At 40.4% G+C, this 24,528-nt stretch overlaps 1 protein-coding gene across 5 annotated transcripts in view; it reads right to left on the bottom strand.

Annotated features, from left to right (window-relative positions):
- PCSK5 (proprotein convertase subtilisin/kexin type 5) overlaps positions 1–24,528 on the bottom strand; it is a 453,468-nt gene that overhangs the window by 406,098 nt on the left and 22,842 nt on the right. For 4 of the 5 annotated variants that reach the window (XM_021065005.1, XM_021064998.1, XM_021065022.1 and 1 more), the window contains exon 2: positions 3,199–3,303. In XM_021065005.1, coding sequence (XP_020920664.1) covers positions 3,199–3,303 — 105 coding nt within the window. The remainder of the gene's footprint in view (positions 1–3,198; positions 3,304–24,528) is intronic. The other variant, XM_021065011.1, reaches the window with a different exon arrangement.

The raw sequence follows: 24,528 nt of genomic DNA, 5'->3' as shown, positions 1-24,528 counted from the left end.
ACAAAGGTTGCCGTCACTCTGCCACACATGTCACCAATGATATATGCACCCCAAATTAAAGAAGAGCTGCTTAAGAAAGCAATTCACACCTACATGAGGAGTGCTGGGAGTGAAAGGTATAAAGTAAGACTGTGGAAATTTATATAGGCTCAATATTAATTAGATAGGGGAAGATCATATTTTAAAATAAAGAAACCTGGCAGACACCACCTTCACCAGGTGACCAAAGTTAAAACCATCAGTATGGAGTTCCCATCGTGGCACAGTGGTTAACGAATCCGACTAGGAACCATGAGGTTGCGGGTTCGGTCCCTGCCCTTGCTCAGTGGGTCACAGACACGGCTCAGATCCTGCGTTGCTGTGACTCTGGCGTAGGCCAGCGGCTACAGCTCCGATTGGACCCCTAGCCTGGGAACCTCCATATGCCGAAGGAGTGGCCCAAGAAATGGCAAAAAGACAAAAAAATTAATTAATTAATTAATTAAAAAAAAACCATCAGTATGAAACAAATCAAGGTCACGGGCCCCTGCCAATCTGACACACAGCACTTCTCTGGTGTTCTTGCCAAACACGAGTCTTATCATGAAGAAACAAGCCAACCCAACTTGAGAAAGATTATACAAAATAACTTGCCAGAACACCATAAAAAAGTTCTAGATCACACAAGAAAAGGGAAGGAAAGGAAAGGAGAGGGGAGAGGAGGGGAGGGGAGGGAAGAAAGAAAGAAAAGGAAAGAAAAGGACAAAATGGAAGTATGACAGAGTATACCAAAGAGGACCTGGGAAATATGACAACTAATGTGATCCTGACCCAGAAAAGTGACAACTGGCAATAGTTCAATAAAATCTGTAGATTAAATAAATGGATCAATGTTAATATCTAGCTTTTAACAAAATGTCGACCATTGTACTTCTGTCTTATGTAACAGAATGTTCTTGGTTTTCGTAAATACACAGTGAAGTATTTAGAGTTAAAATTTCAAAACAAAACTTACATACATACCTCTGTGTGTATGTGTATAAACAGAAGAGAGAGAAAAATGATCAAGTGTGATAAAATGTAAAATGTAAACAATCTGGGAAGTAAATATAGGGATTCTTCGTAAAGCTCTTGCCACTTCTCTGAAAATAACTTTTTTTTTTTTAGATTGAAAAGGAAAACTAACCTAAGTGGGTTTGAGCTTCTCAAGGAAGGAGCTGGAGAAAGAAGAATATAATGGACCCCTGTCTCTTTTGCTCCTCCTTCCCCAACCCTCAGAAGCATTGTAAGGTCTTGGGCTTCCCAGAAGCTACTGTGGGAGATTGCAGTGAGCCCCAAGTCCCCAGAGCAGACATTCAATGCTCAACAAATGCCCAAGAGAAGGAATGATTGAAATTTAAGAAAGATCTGAAAGAAAGTGTGGGCAATCCCCAGTCTGGGGCCACTCCACACGCAAAGGTAGGCAAACACCTGGGCAAGAATGAGGAGCAGGCAGCATCAGAGTGAGGAGCAAAGCATGTCCTATGCTGGGGTAGTCTTTATACTGAGGAGGAAGAGGAATTGAGCATGTGCCCTGGGGTGGCCTGAACCAGCCCTGTTCCTCTGGTCTGAGTGGGGAAGGACATACATGCCAGGTTCTATGCCTCTCAGCATCCAAGGTTGGGTCTAGCATGAGCTATCTGATAACATCAGGGATTGAAATAGCTCCATATCTGGTTCTGTTCTTATCTCCCAAGCCAATTATTCAAATTCACATTGACTATGCACAAGAGGTCTGAAATTACAATCATTTAAATGACCAAAGTTCGAAAAATGTCAAAAAAGTTAGCAGATGAAAAACGTGACTTTACTTCCAAGTCTTCACTAATTCAAGAATGTCCTAACAGACTGCTTTTCCAGTACCACTTAATTCTGAATAGAGATGAAGGGAAAAATATATGCATAATCCACAGGCTGCCCAAGTGTTCAGTATTAGGGGATGTTCCTAAAACCACAGAAAGTTGGGCCCTGTGACAAACATGCTTTTTCTAACCACTAAGATAAGGTTTCACAATGATGAACACCGTGTGATAATATTCCAGAAAAAAAATTAAACAAGGCAAACTGTGGCACGAAGTAACAGAGGGCAGGCCTCTAAGTTGCAAACCTGATTTGCACATTAATTCAAATAGGGACCTTTTTTGCTTTAATAAGGAATATAATTTTCTAGGAGTCTCTAGGTGAGATTGCTATGCTCAATGGTAGAGACTTGTTGACTGATTTATTTGAAAATGAACTCATAAAATAAACCCAAATCATAATGAGGGGGAAAAAAAACCTTCCTTGTCAGGAAATAATAAAGAGCGAGCTCAGAGGAACAGGGACAGTTTGAATCAGCTGTCCTCTCTTCCTCTTTACCTGCCACATCTGGAAGGCCAAGCATCTCTCTGTCAAAGTCAATCCCCTCCTTGAATTTAATGACAACAGAAAGTTAACCGATCCTCAGAGTTTTCATTGCCAGTTATGAGTCTGGCACAGAACCCTCTGGCTTTCTGTCTCCCATTTCAAAGCTGTTACGCCTCTCCAAAATGGATTGGGAGCACTTGGACATGTCATATTTCCTGCTAGTTTCTCCCAAGTGCATGTTTTCCGTACAACCCAAAAGGACTGGGGTCTAGACAGTGTGTAAGATCCCTGAGGAGCCCCCAAGAGGAGCAGCCCGCTTCTATGCCTTCTGTGCTCAGAATGCCTCCTGTCTCAGACACAGTCCTTAGGCTACCAATGGCATGGCTCTAGTAAGACTGACTGAAATTGCAAGGATTCATGGTAACCTAGGGCCTGAACTAAGGGTTCTAGAAGAGACCCCTCTAAAGAACTCAAACAGAACCTGAGATCTGTGTGCAAATAGGTAGATGGTATGGTCTCCTTAACACTTCAATAGCTCTGAGTCCACCCCTATCTGCCCCTCTCTCCCACCACACCCCGTCCATTTCTCCATGACAACTCCTACTTCTGAGACCCCTTGGCTATTGTAAAAGTGGAATAAAAATGGTATTTCAATTAAAAAAAAAAAAAAAAGCCATTGCCCATTTTTGTCTTAAGAGGAAGCAAAGACACTGGGCCAAAGGATAGCATGACAGCTCTTGAAATGTAAGCCTTCACGCCAGTCACTGGTCACCAGTTCCCAGTGTGAGGTTACCCATGAAAAATGCAGAAGCTCTGTCTCTTGGTTCTTCTTACCTTTGGTTCCATTGAAATGAAACTGTGGGTTCCTCTGCTTGAGAGAACTGACCTTTTAATCGTCCTGCTGTGATAGAAGTGGTAGTAGTCCTTCAGGGCCCCAATCTGCAAAGATAGGAAGGAAAGAATAAAAGCGGGTTAATGTATGAAATACCTCCTGCTTTCCTGTTATTTCATTAAATAACACAAAACAAAACAACAAAAGGTTCATAAATTATGCAGTTGCCTGCCATGCTTAAACGTTACTTGAACCTTGGTGATCACTTTTCAAAAGAAGGACATGTGATATGAAACGGAGTGTCCTTGAGGCAGTGACTGCGGAACTAAAGATTATAATGGGGCCGCTTAGCCTCTTCATATCTCCCTTATAATGTTTAATTTATATGCAGCATTTTAAGTAATTCTATATCAATCTATATCCAAATGTGGAAAAGAAAAAAAAAAATCAAATAGCTCTCTGGTTATAAAAACACATTGCATTTTGTTTGCTCAGGGAAATGTACAATGAAAGACCTTGTTAGATTATTTATATCATTAATTTGCAACAAGTCTTAAGCAGTTGATCATTTGCAAAGAAAACACTACTTAGTTTGTTTCCTGACTTCGGTTGACAGTATAAATACATAGCCCCAATTCATTTATTGCAAAACTAAAAGCAGAATGGCAATTTCTAAAACAAAACAAAAATCACACATCCTACCTATCAGTTAAGCGCCTGTGTGAAAATAGCTCAACTGACTTTATCTTAACCATTTCTTTAACAAATGAGTCTTCTCATTTATATATCCCTTTCATTTGTTGAAAACAGGTCTGTTTAGGATAGCTATAAAAATAAATCCCAGTCCACTTTAGGAAAACTAACACACTCCTAAACAATCACATTCTTCCAAAAGATTATAAAACGTGGACAACATAATGGAAATTAAACCATATAATGAGTCAAGGCAGGAAAACTTGAGTCTCATCTAAGGTCACTCCCGCCCTCATATTCCAATCTCCCCCCACCCCTCTTTTTGTGGCTGCACCTGAGGCATATATGTAAGTTCCCAGGCTAGGGGTTGAATCTGAGCTGCAGCTGCTGGTCTATGCCACAGCAACGCTAGATCCGTGTTGCATCTATGACCTACATTGCAGCTTGTGGCAACAATGGATCCTTAAGCCACTGAGCAAGGACAGAGATCAAACTCATATCCTCAAGGATGCTAATCAGGTTCTTAACACACTGAGCCACAACAGGAATTCCTCAAATTCCATTCTTTAACACTTGACTTGCATTAGGCAAATACATTTAGGGGCTATTTCTTCAGAATACCATTGCTCTGCCCTAAAAGAACAACCACTGTCAGCATATTTTCCAATAGGGACAATTTATGTATGTATGTATGTATGTATGTGTCTTTTAGGGCCACATCCGCGGCACATGGAGGTTCCCAGGCTAGGGGTCTAATCACAACTGTAGCCGCTGGCCACAAACCAATGCTCTGCCCTAAAAGAATGACCACCGTCAGAATATTTTCCAATTGAGACAATTTATTTATTTATTTGTCTTTTAGGGCCACATCCATGGCATATAGAGGTTCCCAGGCTAGGAGTCAAATGGGAACCATAGCCGCTGGCCTACGCCACAGTCACAGCAACTCGGGATCCGAGTCTGTGACCTACATCACAGCTCATGGCAACGCCGGATCCTTAACCCACTGAGTGAGGCCAGGGATCCAACCTGCATCCTTATGGATGCTAGACGGGTTTGCTAACCACTGAGCCACAATGGGAACTCCCCCAATCGGGACAATTTAAAAGTAGACCTGCTTAATTTAAAAAAATAAATAACTGACCTACCTTAATTTTTTCAGATAAAAGATTTCTTTTTCCCATCTTTTCATCACCTTCTCAATCATCATCTTACCTTTCCAGTACAGATGATCAACCTAACCTAATTTCTATGCCATGTAAGAGTCATCTCCTCACTGGGACTTTATGCTCTAACTAAATGTTTTTTATCTTCATTAAAATTGGGAGTTTAAAGTCTCTCATTTTCTGAGTCAAGTGGAAACTGTGCAGATATAAACAAAAGAGATCCCGGCTTCTGAAAACAAGTGGGAAAGGAGGAAATCCCAGCTGAAACCTCTAAGCTCAGGGATCCTGAACTCTGAAGCAGTAGAAAACAATGAGGAAAAGGACATAGGTGCCAGCCCCGGTCTCCACGAGTGTTTCATGGAGGGATTTACAGACTGATTTTAAAATTTCAGAGGACTAAAGGTAGAATTAAGGAGGCACTGTGTAATCCTTTATCAGAAAATCTGAAAATCCCATGAAGCTTATGGCTTTCATCTCCTGTGGCTTTTGTCAAGAATGCTCCTTGGGTAAATACCGTAGTTCTTGTGGAAAGGATCAGAGTATCTCTGAGGACGAACTTTACCAAGAACTTATCATCAATGTGAAAAACACCAGTGTGTTTATGATCATGTCCACTCAACTCTTATGGAAGCTCTTCAACTACAGGAAATGATTGAATTCAACTCATCTATTCAACTCACACGGAGGATGAATCCTTTGTGTCTTTGATGGTACAGACCAGAATCCTGTCCTAATGCAGTGTATACAGAGCTGGAACATGGAACTCTTGTCCTGACCCTTGTCCTTGCTCTGAGATCTTGAAAATAGCACTTAAACCTCTTTGGGCCTTGGTTCCCTCAACTGTGAAATAAGGACACAAGGAGGCACCGTGGACAGAGATTGGGTGTCAGAGTCAAATGGAGGATAATAGTGCTCATTAGTCTGGTTATAAGGATTGAATGTAGTAATAGGTACACTGCAAGGTCAAGTCACTGCCCACCATATTGCAAGTGGCAGAAGGTAATAAGTTTCCCTTTGAAATTTAAATTCTATCTTCTCTCACCTCCTATCCTCTAGATAATCCCTCACCTCTTTGTAGGTCAGGATTCCTCTTGGTCTACCCTGGTATCACCTCTTCACTTTCTATTTTCATTGGAAAAATCCAAAGAGTTGATGACATACTGTTGACCAGGATGTATGCACAAAGGTAGCTTGCACAGGATGGGTAAAACGCATGCCATGAGACAAGTAGGGACCATTTGGTAACATTACCAAAATTGAACACAGTACTTAACCTTTAACCTAGACTTTCCACTTCCAAAAATTGATTCTACAGATAAAGTCACATGTGCAAGAATGGATGTCAGAGCAAACTTTGTAGAAGCCAAAGAATGCAAACCAATAGCTGCCATCAACAGGTAACTGATTCTATATGGACTGAAATGGATTCATCTCCAAGGCAGTGGGTAAATAAATAAGTAAAAACAGGTACAAAATAGGCATATACAAAGACCCAATTTTTGTAGGAGAAAAGAATGTAGATTACATGTATGTTTACATTCACAAAATATTTCAGGAAGGAAATTCAAGAAACTGAAAGAGAGGTTTCTTTTCATTATTTACATGGATGCATTATTTTTTAACTAAACTAATTAAAAATAAAAATAACACAAACAAATAAGTGAAATGGCACACACACAAATCCTACCTCCTTTTCCAGGGCCAAATATGCCTCCCCACTTCCATGGGGCTTTGGCCACATCTATTCAGGCCATTAACTCTCTTTGGAAGTAAAATTAACCTCCATCTCTCAGGGGTTCTGTTTCCTCTATAGGGTATGGAATGGTGTTCATTGATTGGCTGGTGCCTTAACTACTGAAGGCCTGCCATGTGACAAGCATCTTGCTGCTCTTCTGCATATTGCTATTTAACTTCATATAATCCCCAAGGCCTTTAAGAGAAATAGCTTTACTCCATTCAACAAGAGACGCTACTAAGGCACTGATAGTGCCCAAATGTACACAGCTGGTATTGTGAGGGGTAAAATGTACGTCTTTGTTGAATGTCTAGCACTGGGGTGAATTTAGCAACACCTGATGGTACATCTCATGCATGGGCTCACAGACACATTCCAACATCCTCCTAGTGAGCCTTCCCATGCTGCAGAGCCAAGAAGCTAAACTCTATGCAGCGAGGGTTCTGAATGTGATTAAGGTCCTGCCAATTAAAGGCAGACCACAGCCTTTAACGCCAGTGAGGCATGTTCATTGACGTGTTTAGTGATAGCTGTGGCAAAGGTTTTAGTACATGGTGGCTAGCTTTCTGGGCCTTCATTTATATATCCTGATTTGTTAGTTGGCAAGAGATTTTAGAAGAGTAACAGGGGCAACATAGGGTAGCTTCATCAGCTTCTTACTTGAGGCAGAAGCAGCAGCTCCAGTGGTGGCCCATTCTGTGTGGTGGCTTTGGGGGCCCTTTCTGAAAGGTGGGCCTCGAGATTGATTCTCTGAGCTATTTAATAGTCAATACAGAATGCCTTCCAAGGTAGATCAAGCAATGGATTCAGTCGTTGGCTCCCCTGAACAAGTCCAAACTGGGTATATCAGAACTTCTGAAAGAGCTTTGTATTTACACACTCTTATGCAATTTAGAGATCCTCAAAGATGTGTACCTCTTGGATCATGGTCCATAGGCACCACTGAGCCACAGGCTACTGATGACCCACAGTGTCTGTTGCAACATTCTGTTAAATGAGTATTCTGGCTTTTGGGCTTCTTATAGCCATTTGCACCAACCTCCCTTCTCTTTTTTTTTTTTTTTGTCTTTGTCTTTTTTGTTGTTGTTGTTGCTATTTCTTGGGCCGCTCCGCGGCATATGGAGGTTCCCAGGCTAGGGGTTGAATTGGAGCTGTAGCATGGCCTATGCCAGAGCCACAGCAACGCGGGATCCGAGCCGCGTCTGCAACCTACACCACAGCTCACGGCAACGCCGGATCGTTAACCCACTGAGCAAGGGCAGGGACCGAACCCGCAACCTCATGGTTCCTAGTCGGATTCGTTAACCACTGTGCCACGACGGAACTCCCCAACCTCCCTTCTCAAGTCTATTTTCTATACAGTAGCCAGAATAAGGTTATAAAATGGACATTTGGCTATGTCATTAGTCAGTCCCCTGCCTGAAATCCTCAAGCAGCTTCTCTTTGCTCTTAAAATAAGTAATGTCGTATTATTTAATAATTGAGTTTTAAAAGTAAATAATAATAATAATATCAACATTTACGCTGTGCCAGGAATTGTTCCACATGCTTTACCTAACTCATTGGATAAAGACCATTATCCTCCTCTGACCTGCAGGGCCTGCGTGACCCAGTGCAGCCTTCCTCTCTCACCCCACCGCAAGTCACACCTGCTCCAATTTTTTGAGCTTCAGCATGGACTGGCCTTCCTTCAGTTCCTGGACCATCACACTTCTGTTCCCTCTCCTTCAGCACCCTCCCCTATGGCCACACCCCCCACCTGGCTTCCTATTCCTCACCCTTCTGGTCTCACCTCCAGTAGGAAGTCTGCAAAATTCTCAGACCAGGTTGGCTTCCTTATTAGATCACCTCAAATATATATATATATATATATATATATATATATATATATATACCTCTAGCTATATTCTGATGAGTACAATCATTTGTTTAACGTCTGGGTGCCCATAAGTTCCTATAAGTTCCAATGAGGCAGACACCAATCTGTTTGCTTACCACTTCGTTTTTAGCTCCTGGTACATGACTTGACACATAGCAAGTTCCCAGGGGAAAAAAAGACTGCTGAATGCATGATGTGAAAATAAGAATTCTTAAATTGCTAAAATCACATACATTAGAGTTATATATTCTTCAATATCTCCAGTGTGAGAATCACAAAGTTATTAAATGAAGGTGAATTTCAGCAAAAAAAAAAAAAAAAAAAAAAGTTTTAATTCAACCTTCACCTCAGTACTAAGTCTGCCAAGGTTATGATTCTGAAGGCTATAGGCTGAGATTTCCCTATACTTTATTTTTGGGCAAGACAATAGCTAAGGAGCAGTGTGCATCAGTTCAATTATTCTTCCTCATCCAAATAATATAATCTGTCATCTCAGAATTTTATATATGTTTATAATATTTACATATTTATATATAAATATTTTAATATATATTTAAATATATTTTAAAGCATTTTATGTCTCTCATCTATTAATATGAATGTCTCTAAGTGGTAAGAATTGTGTCTTATATTCTGTCAACAGCATGGCATATGCTGAGAGCATTTAAGAAACATTAAGAAGAAAAATGTCATAACATATTGGGAGTTACTCAAAAGAAAGGCAGTGTATGAAAACACAGCAGTAATATTATCTATAAGCAGGCATTCCATCTAGCTCCTCCGGGGTAATGTACCACAAAAGATGACTGTGTTTGCATGTTATGCAATAGTAACAAGGGCTAAAACAAGGAATAATACATAACAAACACTGGGACATGCTATAAAGAAATCAAGAACTAGAACAGTAGATGAAGTATAAGATCAACAGCAGATTAAAGTTTGGAGTTCTCTTTTGGCTCTGTGGGTTAAGGATCCAGCATTGTCACTGTGGTGGCTTGGGCGGCTACTGGCCCAGGGACTTCCACATGCTGTAGGTATGGCAAAAAAAAAAAAAAAAAAAAAAGAAAGATCAAGCCTTTCCTTAACACCACATAAAGGGAGGAGCCTAATTCCTTCCCTCTTGGCTCTCTTATGCTCCTCTCTGGACAGTCACACACTCTTCTCTGCCTAGCAACTCAATTCATATGTAACACTAAAATTCGATGAATTTCATCTCTCATTCCCAATTCTGTCAAGTGTTTGCGCTTTTTCTTCCTTAGTGGTAGCCCCTCATCCTCGCATCAAGAATTTTCCTATCATTACTTTTTCTCAAACCAAATTTTGTTCTTAGGAAGGGCTTTTTATAAACTCTTTTATACTAAGGTATAAATGACTAGTAAGACAATGTTTTTGTTCATCCATGGACAAGTGCATTTGATCAGAAAATTAAAACAGAAGCCAAAAGAGTCCACAGTGTTTGTAATTTCAAAAACAAAAACAATGACAACAACAAAACCCAATCACTGTCAAAAAAAAAAAAAAAAAATCTGTGGAGGATGTGGTTTGCTGGTTTTCTTCTTCTGGTAGCAGCAAAGAAATTTCCCAATGTCCCTAAATTCTTTTTTTTTTTCCCTAAATTTTATATCACAGGTGAGCTGTTAACTTCTGAGCAGAGGGCTGGGAGCCAGAAGACCCAAATTTTACACTGGCTTTGACCCCGATGAGGAACCTTGCGGTTGCTCATAATGCATTCACCACTAACGGTCTCACCTGAGCTGGCAGCTAAAACGCCAGCAGCATATAGTTTACAAATTCCTTACAGATATTTCTACAGGGTGACCAATCATACCATGTTTTTCCAGAGACAGAGGACTTTTCAGTGCTTAAACTGGATCAGTCCCAGGCAAAGTGGAAGAGTCAGTTAACCTGGTTATGAAGCATCGAGGTCATGGGCCTTGAGGCCGCCTCCATGTACCTGTCATCTCTCTCGAGCTGCTTGTCTGCCTTGTTGTTCCTGCTGCCCTCTCCAACTTAAGGATTTCACCAAATTCTATATTTGAAAAGTCATCTACCTCCAGTCTACCAATGAATTTCATTTAATGGGCAAAAATTTGGACAGACATTCCACATAAGATATACAAATGGCCAATAAGCATATGAAAAGATGCTCAAATGCAAATTAAAAAGCATTGTAGCACTATACACATACTAAAAGGGCTAAACTTTAAAAGGCAGACACTATCAATTTTTAATGAGATTGTAGACCATCCAAACTCTCATACATTACTAGTGGGGGTGTTAAATGGTTCAACATCTTTAGAAAATCATTTGGTAATTTCTCATGAAATGCACATCCTCCTTATGACCCAGCCACTTCTAGTATTGACCCCCCAAAAAATGAAAACCTATTTCTATGCAAAACTCATACACAAATGTTTACAGCAGCTTTCTTCATAACAGCCCCAAACTGGAAACAATGTAAATGTCCACCAATGGGTGAATGGATCAATAAATCACGGTCTATCTATAGAATATCCACAACAAAAAGGAACAAAACTCTAGCATATGCAACAAGCTGAATGAATGTCAAAACACAGTGCTGAGACAAAGTGCATATTGTATGATTCCACTGATAAGAAATTCGAGGACAGTTACTCCATTGCGACAGCCAACAGATCAGTGATAACCTTGGGAACACCTGGAGAAACTTAAGTTTGGGGAATAAGTACTCTGCATGATGACTATGGTGGTGATGCTAGGTGCTGAGGCATGCTGAAACCAGCCCATCAGAGGCTTGCAAGATCCAAATGCATCTTTTCCCAACATCCTGTTCAGGGACATCACCTTGATGGCTTGACATCAATGATGGAAATATTTACATATCAGGAACAATTGGCAAAGGCTATTCATTAGGGCTCCTTTTTCCCTGAAGAGTCACTTGTTTAGTATTTATCAGTACACCATGGGGGCACATACCTTGGTCAACACTCATCCAATCTTACAGCTTACAAAAGGCTGCATTGAGGGGTATGTAAGTCATACCTCAGGGACGGTGATTTAACAAGTTCTCAACAGTTATGTGTTCTCCACTACTGATTTCTGGTTCTCCTTGCCATGTGTAGAATGATTCAAAGATTGGGAAATGGAAGAACTCAGCGATCTGGGGGTCAGATCTCCCCCCACCTTCTCAGGGGAGGTGGGGAGGAACCAAGTCACCAAGACCATTTTTCTTGCTGACCATCCTCTTTCCAACACCCATAGTTAAACTTGGAAACTCCTGCTCTCTAAATTCCATTCAGACAGAAAGCCATAGAGGCAGCAGTTGGATATACTGTTTGCCCTTCATTAAAATGTTCATTGTGATGCCTCCTTTGTACTTCCCTAAGAATATTAAAACCTCTGTCATTATTTGCCTTCTGTGTTCAAGACTCTATAACATTCAAGGGAGAATCAGAAAGAAGGCGGCCACGATGCTTTCCCCAAAGTCACCAGAACATTCCAACTTTAGGCCATTGTACCTGCTCTTCCTCCCCCCAAAATGTTCTTCCAGAAATCTCTGACTCACATCCTCTCTGCTTTCAGGTGTTTGCTCAGATGCCCCCTTCTCAGGGAGAATTTCTCTGACCACCCAGTTTGAAACTGCATCCCCTCCAGCATACCCACTGCCCCTTCCCTGATTTATTTGTTCCCTTCACACTTATCACCACCAAACATATTATATGCTCTCTTTGTCCCATTTATTGTTGGTCTTTTCCTACTAGAATGTTAGCTCCATAGGGCAGGCATTTTTGTTTTATTCACTGCAGGGTTAGCCTTGGCTCCTATTAACAGTTCCAGGCATGCCCAATAAATGTTAGAATGAATGGCCTCTGCTCTTGTGAAAATCAAAGCAACAGTGAGCATGTCTCTACACCCTAGGGAAGGTTTCTTGCAAATCTCTTTATAACCCTTTCTGCGATAAAACATTAACCTATAATGTAACACAGGCTTTATGCTTAATAAAAGCCAAATGAATGAATGATATGATCACATGAAAACATGCCCCCAAATTAAGAATTTACTACCAAAAACGACATAATCACCAACGTCTGCCTTTCTATTTCTTAGTTCCTTCTCTCATTACATCACAGTCAATGCCTTCTCAGAATCACTGAACAAAAGCGATATTTATAACAAGGCTGTCCAATTCATTAAATATTAAATTATAAGGCAAGTAAATGCAGAAATCTGATGAACTGCCAATATTTATGAAGTACAAACGAAGTGCCTGGCATTACTACACTGTGTCCTTACAAGAGTATGAAGTAGGGATGACAATTTCCACTTTATATGCAGGAAAGCAGTCACTTACCAAGTTTTAAGAACCTGCCTAGGGCTACACAGCCAGGAAAGGGCCAAGCCAACGTTGATTCCAGACAGCCTGACTCTAGAGCAAGGGTTCTTGACTACTCTAAAACATGTTTAAAAGGAAAGGTTTCTAAGGATGAATTTAAAACAATAACCCAAAAGAGTGTGTTCTGAAGAGTTGTACACAGAGTGGATGTTCTCTGGGCTTGACTTCTTCTTGGCTTGATTTTTAGGGCCGCGCCTGCAGCATATACAAGTTCCCAGGCCAGGGGCAGAATTGGGAGGTGTAACCACCAGCCTACACCACAGCCACAGCAACGCAGGATCAGGGTCATGTCTGCGACCTATACCACAACTCACAGCAATGCCAGATCCTTAACTCACAGAGCAAGGCTGGAGATTGAACCCTCATCCTCATGGATACTAGTTGGGTTCGTAACCACTGGGCCAGGAATGGGAACTCCCTCTGGGGATATTTCTATCTATTTGAGCAGAGGCAAAAGCAAAAGTGTAGACAAGCAGCTTTGAGAGTAAGAGAGAGCCCATTCCCGTCCTCTGTGGGGGCAAGAAGCCTGTTCTCTAATTCCTGTTCTACCACTGACCCAAGGGAACTTAGTGTCTTCGTGTTGCTGAGAAAGTAACTTTAAGGCCCATTTTCACCTTGAAGTTCAAGGGGAATTCTAAGTTTAACAAGTACAATACCTGGCAAAGGACACTTTCAATGCTACTGCACTGGGCCAGGGAATGCCACAAATGACATGAAAAATGTCTTCCTTAGACTTTAGTTTCAAATCAGTCACTCAGCTCTTCAGAGAATGGCACTGGAGTACCTGATTTCAGAGCAAAAGCACTACATTAATTTTTTTAAAAGTGGGATGCTCAAGGAGAGGTGTGTAATCTCTGATTTTTGAGCAACTTTCTATAATGTAACAGGCCCCTAAAAATGTTCATATCCTCATCACCAGAACCTATGACTATGCCACCCTATACGGAGAAAAGAACTTAGCAGCTGTTATTAAATTCAGGACTTTGAGATGAGGAGATTATCCTGGGCTATCTGGGTGGGCCCACTGACATCATAAGGGTCCTTTCTAAGAAGGAGGTAGCGAAGTCAGAAGCAGAGGTCAGAGAGACAGGGAAGCCGAGATCAGAGCTGGGGAGGCGGAGGGGAGAAAGAGAAGGAAAAGAGAGACAGATCTGAAGATGCTCTGAAGATGAAGGGAGAAGCCACAAGCCAAGGAGTGCAGATGGCCTCTAGAAGCAGGGCAAGGGGATTCTCCTCTAGAATCTCTGGAAGGAATGCAACTCTGATGACACCTTCATTTTAGGTTAGGACTTCTGGCCTCCAGAACTGAAAGAGAATAAATTCATCTTGTTTTAAGCCGTTAAGTTTGTGACCATTTGCTTTAGCAGCAATAAAAAACAAACACAAGGAGTTCCCATAATGGCTCAGCAGAAATGGCTCTGACTAGTGTCCCTGAGGATGAGGGTTCAATCCCTTGCCTCCATCAGTGGGTTAAGGATCTGGCATTGCCATGAGCTGTGGTAGAGGTCTCAGACACAGCTCAGATCACAGCATCTCGAGATGCTGTGGCTGTGATGTTGGCTGGCAGCTGCAGCTCTGATTCCACCCCTAGCCTGGGAACCTCCATATACCACCGGTGCAGCCCTAAAAAGGGAAGGAAAGAAGGAAGGAAGGAAGGAAGGAAGGAAGGAAGGAAGGAAGGAAGGAAGGAAGGAAAAAACAAATACAAAGCAGAACTAGTATGTCTGTCAGTGGACACCTGTGAGAAGCAAAGGAAATGAAATTAGATTATCTGTATTTGGAGCCCATTTGTTCTTCACAATTTTCAGGACTCTGGCTATTCAGTTATCAATTTCTAAGGAGCTGTTCCAATATAATAGTGACTAGGACCAGCACAGCACTCCGCTCAGCAATTTCTTAGCATTCTCTTGCTTCATCCTCAAAACAAACTGAAAAGCAAGATAAAGCAAACTGCCCAAAAAACAAAAAACTAGTAAGGTGCTTGTGTGTTGGAAGCCAATGTGTAATTAATACTATGAATAACACTAGCCACCACTTACTTTCCTATATGATCTCCAATCTTTCTAACAACCTTGCAAAGGAAGGAGAATTATTCTTATTTTATGGAGAAGAAAACAGTCTAAAGCTGGGATAGGCTAAGTAACAGGCCGAAGTGAGGAAGTGAGTCCGACTCCAAAAATCTAAGCTTTTTCTAGTCATAGCACTTTGATTTTTATTCAAATTTTTTTCAAAGGGTTTTCTATCACCACATGTGATTCAATGTGCACACACAAATATGCCCACCCATCCCACCTCTTTGCCCTCAACCGGGAGAGGCCTCATTATTTTATTCTAAAGCTACCTGATCAGCAGAGCATTAGGAGAATTCAGGTATCAATAGTTCATCTTAAAAGCAGGTGATCAAAAATATCTTGACTACAAATCCCAAAGAAACAAAAAACAGATACAACAATTTCCCCAAGGAAATGTAAGACAGAGAAAACAGAGGGCACAAAGCTTCCCCAGGTTCAAGTGAGAAATCTATAGTCTACCCTACTATACACACTGGAGAGCTTCCTCAAAGCAAATCATAGAATATCAGAACTGGAAAAGACCTTAATGTGTTTTTGACCTGACTTTCCCCACTGAAGGCAGGAATCCATTCTTCCAATTTCACACATAGAGCACTGCATTTTCTGGGGCAGCCCATGTGCTAGGATGTTCGTTCAGATAATTAGTCTAAATTCACTCCTCATTCCTGGTTCGGTGACACCATTCCAAGAGGGTCATCCCTCTTCTGCACACCAGACAGTCAGCACGCCCCTACTGGGTCTGCCCTGTTCTTGGCTGAACATTCAGGTTTTTACATTTTTTTTTCTCATGTGACAAGGCTTCACAAGGTTGCTTCCCCTAGACATGCCAACTTCTGTAATGCCTCCCCAGAATACATGGAGCCCCCAACATGGCACATCTCAACTCTAGGCATGGTGGAGCCAGGATGGAGTCCATGATGCCACAACGACTGTGGGCAAGGTATTTTTCATTAGAAATAGCATAGCATTGAAATACTTTTAGTAGGATGAACTTGACCAACTAAAAATAAAAATCCTCAGAAGCCCTTTATAATTATTTTCCCCTCCAGTCTACATATTAATTTCTTAAACACAAATGATAGAAATGTAATTTCTGTTGAATGTTGAATGTCACTTTCGATATTCTACTCTATACATTTACCGCCTGCCTAAACATTCATTTATTTACTGAGTGCATATTCTATGTCAAGCATTGATCCAAAGACACTGCAGACAGAGTGAACAAAACAGAGATCCTGCTAAGATGCAGACAACGTTCTGACTTGACTTCGACAACCCCATTGTGTCAACTCTAAGTTTGAAATCTACCTCTTCTCCACGGAATCAGAACTTTATCCCAAGAGCACTCACATAATTTTTCCTATTAGTCTATTATAGATAAGCACGGGGTTTAAGATTCAATGTATACTACATTTATAACAGTTATTTAAGAATAGACTATAAATGGCATTAGGTTTTTATTTGCTTCAATCTACTTTTGTCCAAAATGAATAATCATGTCCCTAATATAAAATAATCCTGGTATTATACCTCAGATAAAAACATTTATTACTGCTATTTATAGTCAAGCTGTTCTTTTAAGAAGTTAAAAAAAAATCTAATTTCTGGAGAAATTAAAAGAAATTATTGTTCAATGCTTAAGCTATTCCACATGCTTGTAAGACACACATCTCATACTCATCTCTCTCTCTCGCACACACACACACAAAAGATGTAGAGAGTCCAAGAGAAGCAGAGAAAGAAAGAGCACGCATAGCCTACATTTAGATCTGTATTATTCTTTTCTCTACTGATCACCTTTGCAACTTGAAAGCATTTCTATATACTATAAGGAAACAAACAGAAAAGAGTACACACTTTTGATAGGTAGCAAAAATTCTAGCATTACCCCAGAAACAGAACATTTTCTCTTTGGATTCAGTGATTATCAAATCTTGTTGTACATTAGAATTATAGAGAGGCTAAAAATAATACTAAATGTTAGTTTCCCCCCAGGTCCACCCCAGAGACACTGATGTAAGGATCTGAGTTAAAGCCAACATATGAGTATTTTCTTTTAAAAAGTGTGTTCTAAGTGATTCTACAGGTGAACAACTTTTCTAATCCATCCATCTGATTCTGCAGAAATAGAACGACTTCCTTTGAATTCTGTGATCTCCATTCAGTTATTCCTATCAAGTTAAAGTTTAAGTGAGAAAATATCAAATTAATTTGCTTTTAGCACTATCGTAACTGGTACGTTTTGGTCTTTTATTCATCCCTTTAATTATTTCAAAAGCTTTCCTCCCCCCACCCCCGCCCCAAATTTTTTTTAAATCTATTGAGTATAACCAGATGCAGAATTTCCAGTATTTTATCATACTGGTCATAAAAGGCTACTTTGAGCTCCACGGAATTTTTTTTTTTTTTTTTTTTTTTAAGGCTGCATCTGTGGCATATGGAAGTTCCCCGGCTAGGGGTCAAATCAGAGCCGCAGCTGCCAGCTACAGACACAGCTACACCAGATCCCAGCTGTGTCTGTGACCTACACTACAAGCTCATGGCAATGCTGGATCCTTAACATACTGAGCAAGACCAGAGATCAAACCCACATCCTCATGGATACTAGCTGGGTTCTTAATGCACTGAGCCACAATGGAAACTCCTCCACAGAATTTTAAATGACACTATCTATTTGGTTGGTTTTCATTTTTTTATTTTGTTGTCCCCTATGGCACGTGAAGTTCCTGGGTCAGAGATGGAACCCGAGCTACATCAACAACCCAAGCTGCTAGAGTGACAATGCGGATCCTTAAGCCACTGTGCTACAGGGGAACTCCTTAAATGACATGTTTGATTCTTAAAAGGGAAGATTCTGAGGGTAGAAGCCATGAGTGTTAAGAACATGTGATAGCGGCTTCCATTGTGGCTCAGCAGGTTAAGGATCCAGTGTTGTCACTGCAGCAGCTCAGGTTGCTGCTATGGCAAGGTTGGATTCCTGGCCTGGGAACTTCAGTATGCCACAGGCACAGGGAAAAAAAAAATAGGTTATGTGATAGAAACTATGTGTGCTCAGGACAATTGATGGCCTGTCACTCTCAATTTAAAAACTTAGCAGAAGCTCCATGTCTTTTCTAATGGTCCTTCCTAGGGAATGGGAGGGTTAACATATGCAGGATATTTCCTTAAAATGGGGCCCTATGTAGGGGATAAGCAACACACCTGTGCACAATGGCAGAGGAGGGGTAGGTGAGGTATCCAGCCAAGTGGGAAGCTCTCCATCCAGGCAGATGTGAGGTTGGGTCCTATTCTTATAGCTCCTGAGCTTCTGCCCCTATAGGCAGCTATTGGGCACTTGTAGTAATTAAAAACGCTGCAGATACACAACTATTAGAATAGATTAAAAAAAAAAAATAGCAACACCAAGTAATGGTAAAGATGTAGGTAAATGGAAGATTACACAGTGTTGTTGGGAATACCTGGAAAACAGTTTGGCAGTTCCTTATAAAACTAAACATTCACTTAATATAGGACCCAGAAATCCCACCCCTATCTTCTCCAAGAAAAATAAGAACTTACATTCACACAAAAACTTGTATATGAATGTTTATAGTGGCTTTAGTCAGAATCACCAAAAAATGGAAAACAACTCATTGGCCTACAACTGGTGAATGAATAAATAAACTGATGTGTCCAGACAATGGAATACTACTCGTCTATTACAAGGAACACACTAGGAGTTCCCGTCGTGGTGCAGTGGTTAACAAATCTGACTAGGAACCATGAGATTGCGGGTTCAATCCCTGCCCTTGCTCAGTGGGTTAACGATCCGGCATTGCCCTGCAGGTCGCAGACGCGGCTCAGATCTCGAGTTGCTGTGGCTCTGGTGTAGGCCGGTGGCTACAGCTCCAATTATACCCCTAGCCTGGAAACCTCCATATGCCGCAGGAGCGGCCCAAGAAATGGCAAAAAGACAAAAAAAAAAAAAAAAAGGAACACACTATTGATTGATTAATTAGGGACGAATCTCAAACGCATTATAACAAGGAAAGGAAGTCAGGTTCAAAATGTATATAAATGCACATTCCATTAATATGACATTCTGGAAGAGGCAATGTAGACCAGAACATACATTAGCAGTTGCCAAGAACTGGGGGTGCAGCAAGAGGCCAACTGAAAAGGAGCACTGGTGGATTTTTTTGGTGTGATAAAGTTGTTCTGTATCTTTATTATGCAAATAGTGACATGACTATATGCATTTGGCAAAACCTACAGAATTATACAGGGAATGTTACTTTATGTAAATAATACCTCAAATAAACCTGACCTCCTTGCTCCCCCCCAAAAAATTTCATAGGGAAGAGCCCAGTCATCAAAGTGAGTTAGTTGCAAAGGTGATGCAAATGGAAAAGCACAAAGTTAAAGAAGTTGACTGGATTAAAACAGATTATCAAATTGGCTTTATTCAATTAAGGAGCTTCCCTAAAGCCATAGCAACCACTTCAACATTTGGAATTACATAGCGCAAATGGCAACCCTGAGAATCATTCACAATATGCAAAGCTTTTCTTTTATCTAAGGAATGAAGTATTGCAACATGTCTTAGTAAAGTACTGCTTTCCACTAACATGACCACCTTAGTCACAACAAAATTTGACTGATTATGCTAAATGAGGGAGTCATTTGAAGCTACTGTAAACTCAGAAAATAGGGCTGGGAATTTTGAAACAAAGATGAGAAAGCATAAATGGCTCAGTCTCCTAAGTGCTAGGAACTATACACCTAATATAACTGCCTCGAAAGTAAATAAAAATCTGGAAATTGGTGGTTCTCAAAGTGTAGCCCCAAGATTAGAAGCATCAGACCAGCAGTGCTGGCATCAACCAGGAGCTTAGCAGAAAGGCACATTCATGTGCCCCACCCCAACCTGAATCAGAACCTAGTCATTTCCCTGCTCAGCCAACTCTAAGTTCAAGGGGTGAGGAGTTTCCACTGAGGGCAGTGGGTTAAGAATCCAACTGCAGCAGCCTGGGTCACTTTGGAGGCATGGGTTTGATCCCCGCCCAGTGCAGTGGGTTAAAGGATCTGCCATTGCCATTCCTGCAGCTGCAGCTTAGATTCAATCCCTGGCCCTGGGATGACCATTTAAAAAAAAAAAAGTAATAAAGCAGCTATCATAAATGACTGATGAAAAAATATCCGTAAAGGTCTGCAAGCACACTGTCATCTTTATTTTAATTTTTTTTTCAAATTTTTTTAAGGGCTGCACCTGTGGTATATGGAAGCTCCCAACCTAAGGGTCTAATCAGAGCTGCAACTGCCAGCCTACACCAGAGCCACAGCAACACGGGATCCTAGCCACATCTGCAACCTACGCAGCAGCTTGCAGCAAGACCAGACCCTTAAACCGTTAAGTCAGGCCAGGGATCAAACCTGCATCCTCACTATGTCAGGTTCTTAACCCCCTGAGCCACAACAGGAAATTCCACACTACTATCTTAACCTGTGCTGTCAAGATGAAGTACAAACCTATCCCACCATATGCCCATACAATTTATATAGTAAAAAAAAAAAAATCATTTTAATATGGACTTCTTCCTTTAAAATTCTATGAGCCCAATCTATATTTAAAATAAAATTGGATTTCAAATAGAATTTTATGAATACTCAATTCTAGGAGATAATTAAAAACGTTAATAATGTTCACTGTACCAAGAGAGGTGGAGTTATCTGTAATAGATCAGTTCATTCTATAACCAAGTGAGTAAAGTTTCAGAACTAAAATTTCACAGGTGAAATATATACTAATAATTGTAATGATTAAAAAAATTAAAGGTTGTCTCCCAATAACCATTAGGTCCTGCCATCTCCTACTTTATATAGACTCTTAACTTTTTAGCTTCTGCTTTCCATAGAGAGGATCAACAATGATTTCTCAATTTTCAATAACTATCTCAAGCTGTAATGATCATAACAGGTTTTTCCTTCCTCTTCTTAAGGAAAACGTTTTGATACTTCAACAGATGTCTTAGTAGAAAAATTTTTCATCCATCTGAATGAAAGTTAATCAAGCACAGGGAAGATGAATAAAGCAGTCCCAAATATCATCGTAATTATACCAGCAGATATGATCGATTTATAAAACAAGTGTTTATTTGCATTAAATTAGCAATGTCTCCTCTTGGAGTCCTGCTTTACTGACACAATCTGTCCATGATGTCCAAGGACTATAAATTTGTAATTCTGCACAAATGGACTATCTACTCTTTTAATCATCTGGGGCAGATATTTAATCAGTTCTGAGCTGACAGCCAGTTCTTCTGCAGGTGCATACTAACAGGCAACAACATTTGAACTTGACTTTAAGCAAAATGCCAACATAGATCTGTTGCCCTTCACCTTGGTGTATACACTTGGCCGCAACCATGTAAAAATCACAGCCATGCTTTATAGAATCTGCATGTTTTAGCACCATTACCCACTTTAAGAATATTACAACCTTGTGGCTTTCCAGCTGTGGCAAACAGGATTGGTGCATCTCTGCAGTGCCAGGCCGCAGGTTCCATCCCCACCCTGGCACCGTGGATTAAAGGATCCAGTGTTGCCAGAGTTGCAGTGTAGGTCACAACTGCAGTTTGGATCTGATCCCTGGCCCTGAAACTCCACATGCCTCAGGGAAGAATTTTTACAACCTTGTAAACAGGATCAGTAACTCATCAGGCCACAGGTTTTTGTCCTGTTCTATCCTAGGTAACAGCAATATTAATTTCCACCTTAAAGTGCCTTTTCTTACATTGCTTTATGACTGATTAAGATAATGCATTAAGATAATGTCATATCTCTTTGTAAAACTGGGCAATTACTTCCTATTATTTTTACAATAAAATTAAAAATAGTTTATTTGGACCATGAGGGGCCACCAGGTCTGGCTATTTATCTTTCTATTGTTGTCTAACACCTCTCTCCTTCACTCACCATGCTCCAATCCCACTGGTCTCCTTTCTAGCCTCAGGACCTTTGCACCTGCTGTCCCATTTGTCTTGGCATTTCCTTTCTTTCCAATGTCTCATTGCCTAATTTCTTCTCATCTTTTAGACCTCAATTCAAATATCATTTCCTCAAAAAAAGTATTCCCTGACCTTCTCCAGTTACTCTCTATATCGGATCAAGACGTTTATTTTTTTATTGACTTTTTTTTTTTTAGAGCCGCACATGCAGCACAAGGAGGTTCCCAGGCTAGGGGTCAAATCAGAGCTGTAGCCGCCGGCCTACACCACAGCCACAGCAACACCAGAGCCAGATCCAAGCTGCGTCTGTGACCTATTCCACAGCTCACCGCAACGCCGGATCCTCAACCCACTGAGCGAGGCCAGGGATAGAACCCACAACCTCATGGTTCCTAGTCAGACTCGTTAACCACTGCGCCTCGAAGGGAATTCCCTTACTGACTTTTTAAAAACTGTTATATTGGCTGTACCCATCACAGTGCCTGGCACAGAATGGCTGCCTAATAAGCATTTATAGAATGAAGAAGTGAATGAATACATGAAGTAAGTGAAGAATTATTATCCCAGTTTTCTAAATGATAAAACAGAAGCCCAGCTAAATCCAGCAATTTATCCAACTTTATACTACGAGCTAGTAATAGAAATAAGATTTGTCTGACAGTGAGCTCAATGCTAGTTTCACTATTCTATACAAAACCTATTAAATAGGCTAAAAAAAAAAAAAAAAACAGAATTTGTGCTTGGAGTCAAATTTTTAATTTTATATAAGTTTTAACTTCAACCTGATCAACTGTAGGATTAACATCTTTATCTCAACAATTCCTGAAACTGGCTGAAAACTTATTTTTTTTCCTTAACTTAAGTCCATTGACCTTTATCTCAGCAGTTTGCTTGATCTTAAATATATGTCAAATAAACCCAAAAAGAGAGTTTAAATAACCATTATGCCTACCAAGTAAATGTTCGTATCCATAAAATAGAAAAATATAAGTGATGTTTAAGAAGATGTACTCTTACTTGGGGACTTCCTGCTGTGGCACAACAGGATTGGCAGCATCTTGGGAGCATGGGAATGCATGTTCCATCCCTGGCCTGGCACAGTGGCTTAAGTGTCCAGTGTTGCTGCAGCTGCCCCTTGGGTCACAACTGCAACTAGGATCTGATCCCTAGCCCAGGAACTCCATGTGCTGCCGAGCAGCCAAAAAAGGGAAAAAAAAGAAAAGAAAGAAAATGTACTCAGAAGGTAGACTGAGTTATAAGTATCTCTTTTCTATCGTTCCTAAGAACTTACTGTTGACATAAAAGATAAACTTAATACAGTGTTTTACCAAAAGAATCATTGCAATGTTTACAGTTTTTCACAGTAACTGAAGACACATACTTATCTGGACAAATACCTCATAGCTGGATAAATGAAGAAAAAGTAAGTATATTTAATGTATATTAATCTTCTATCTGAGGCTTTCACAGGACTGAAAATTAATCCATGAATTATTTTAATACTCCAAACACTGGATATTGCCTGATTGCTGCATTTGTATCACTCAAATAGAGGCAGGCAATTTAGGAGAAAAACAGGGCTCCATAAGTCTTCCTCCCTCTTAGCTTGAACATGCCAACATTCTGTAGCTAAATTGTGAAATAGGTTTAAAGCCCCAATAAACTAAAGTGATAAAGACCAGGGTGGGGAATGGTTTGGGCAGTCATAAGCATTTACTCCCATTTCAAAGGTATCATATTAATTTGAATTATCAGAGTGACTGCAGTTATTTATGCCGAAATGTCTCTAGAAATGTCTCTATTCTCTTGTTTTCGTTACTGCCTATACTCCATAAACCTATAAAAGGAACTTACACGCTGAACACTGAACACAATGGAGGCAAAAATTTACCCCTCATTACAGTTTAACAAACCAGCCAAGGAAAGCTTAGGTTGCAGTCCTGGCTAAAGCCACCCTCATTATAACATGGTCCCTTTCCTACCTGCAAAGGGGATTACTACACCCAACTTTTCCAAAATCAGCCTTGGACTTTCCCCAGGAAAGATCTCTCTGGTTTAAGAGACCAACCAAGGAGCTCATGCTTTAGCCACTAGATAAATCATTTATTTACTTTATTACTAAACACCCACCACAATAAAAACGACCGTTTGATGTAACATCTAACATTTCTTTTCAAGGTAGTTTAATAAAAAGGGCATAAAAGTGAGATATTTCACAGAAGTAGGGAAAAAGATTGCCTCCAAAATCAAGCTATTTTTTCACACATCACACATCTATCCATGCCTGTGCTTATGACAAATTTTCTTCATTCACATATCTCCTAAACAAACATAAACCCTGATAAATACAAAAATAATTAGCAATTCTTATTAAAGAAATATATATATTTCCCTCAAAGAATCAAGATGACTAGAAAAGTTTCTCTATA

The sequence above is a fragment of the Sus scrofa genome, chromosome 1 (genome assembly GCF_000003025.6).
Source record: "Sus scrofa isolate TJ Tabasco breed Duroc chromosome 1, Sscrofa11.1, whole genome shotgun sequence".
In the NCBI taxonomy this organism is placed as follows: Eukaryota; Metazoa; Chordata; class Mammalia; order Artiodactyla; family Suidae; genus Sus; species Sus scrofa.
This window is presented reverse-complemented; position numbering and strand designations above follow the sequence as displayed.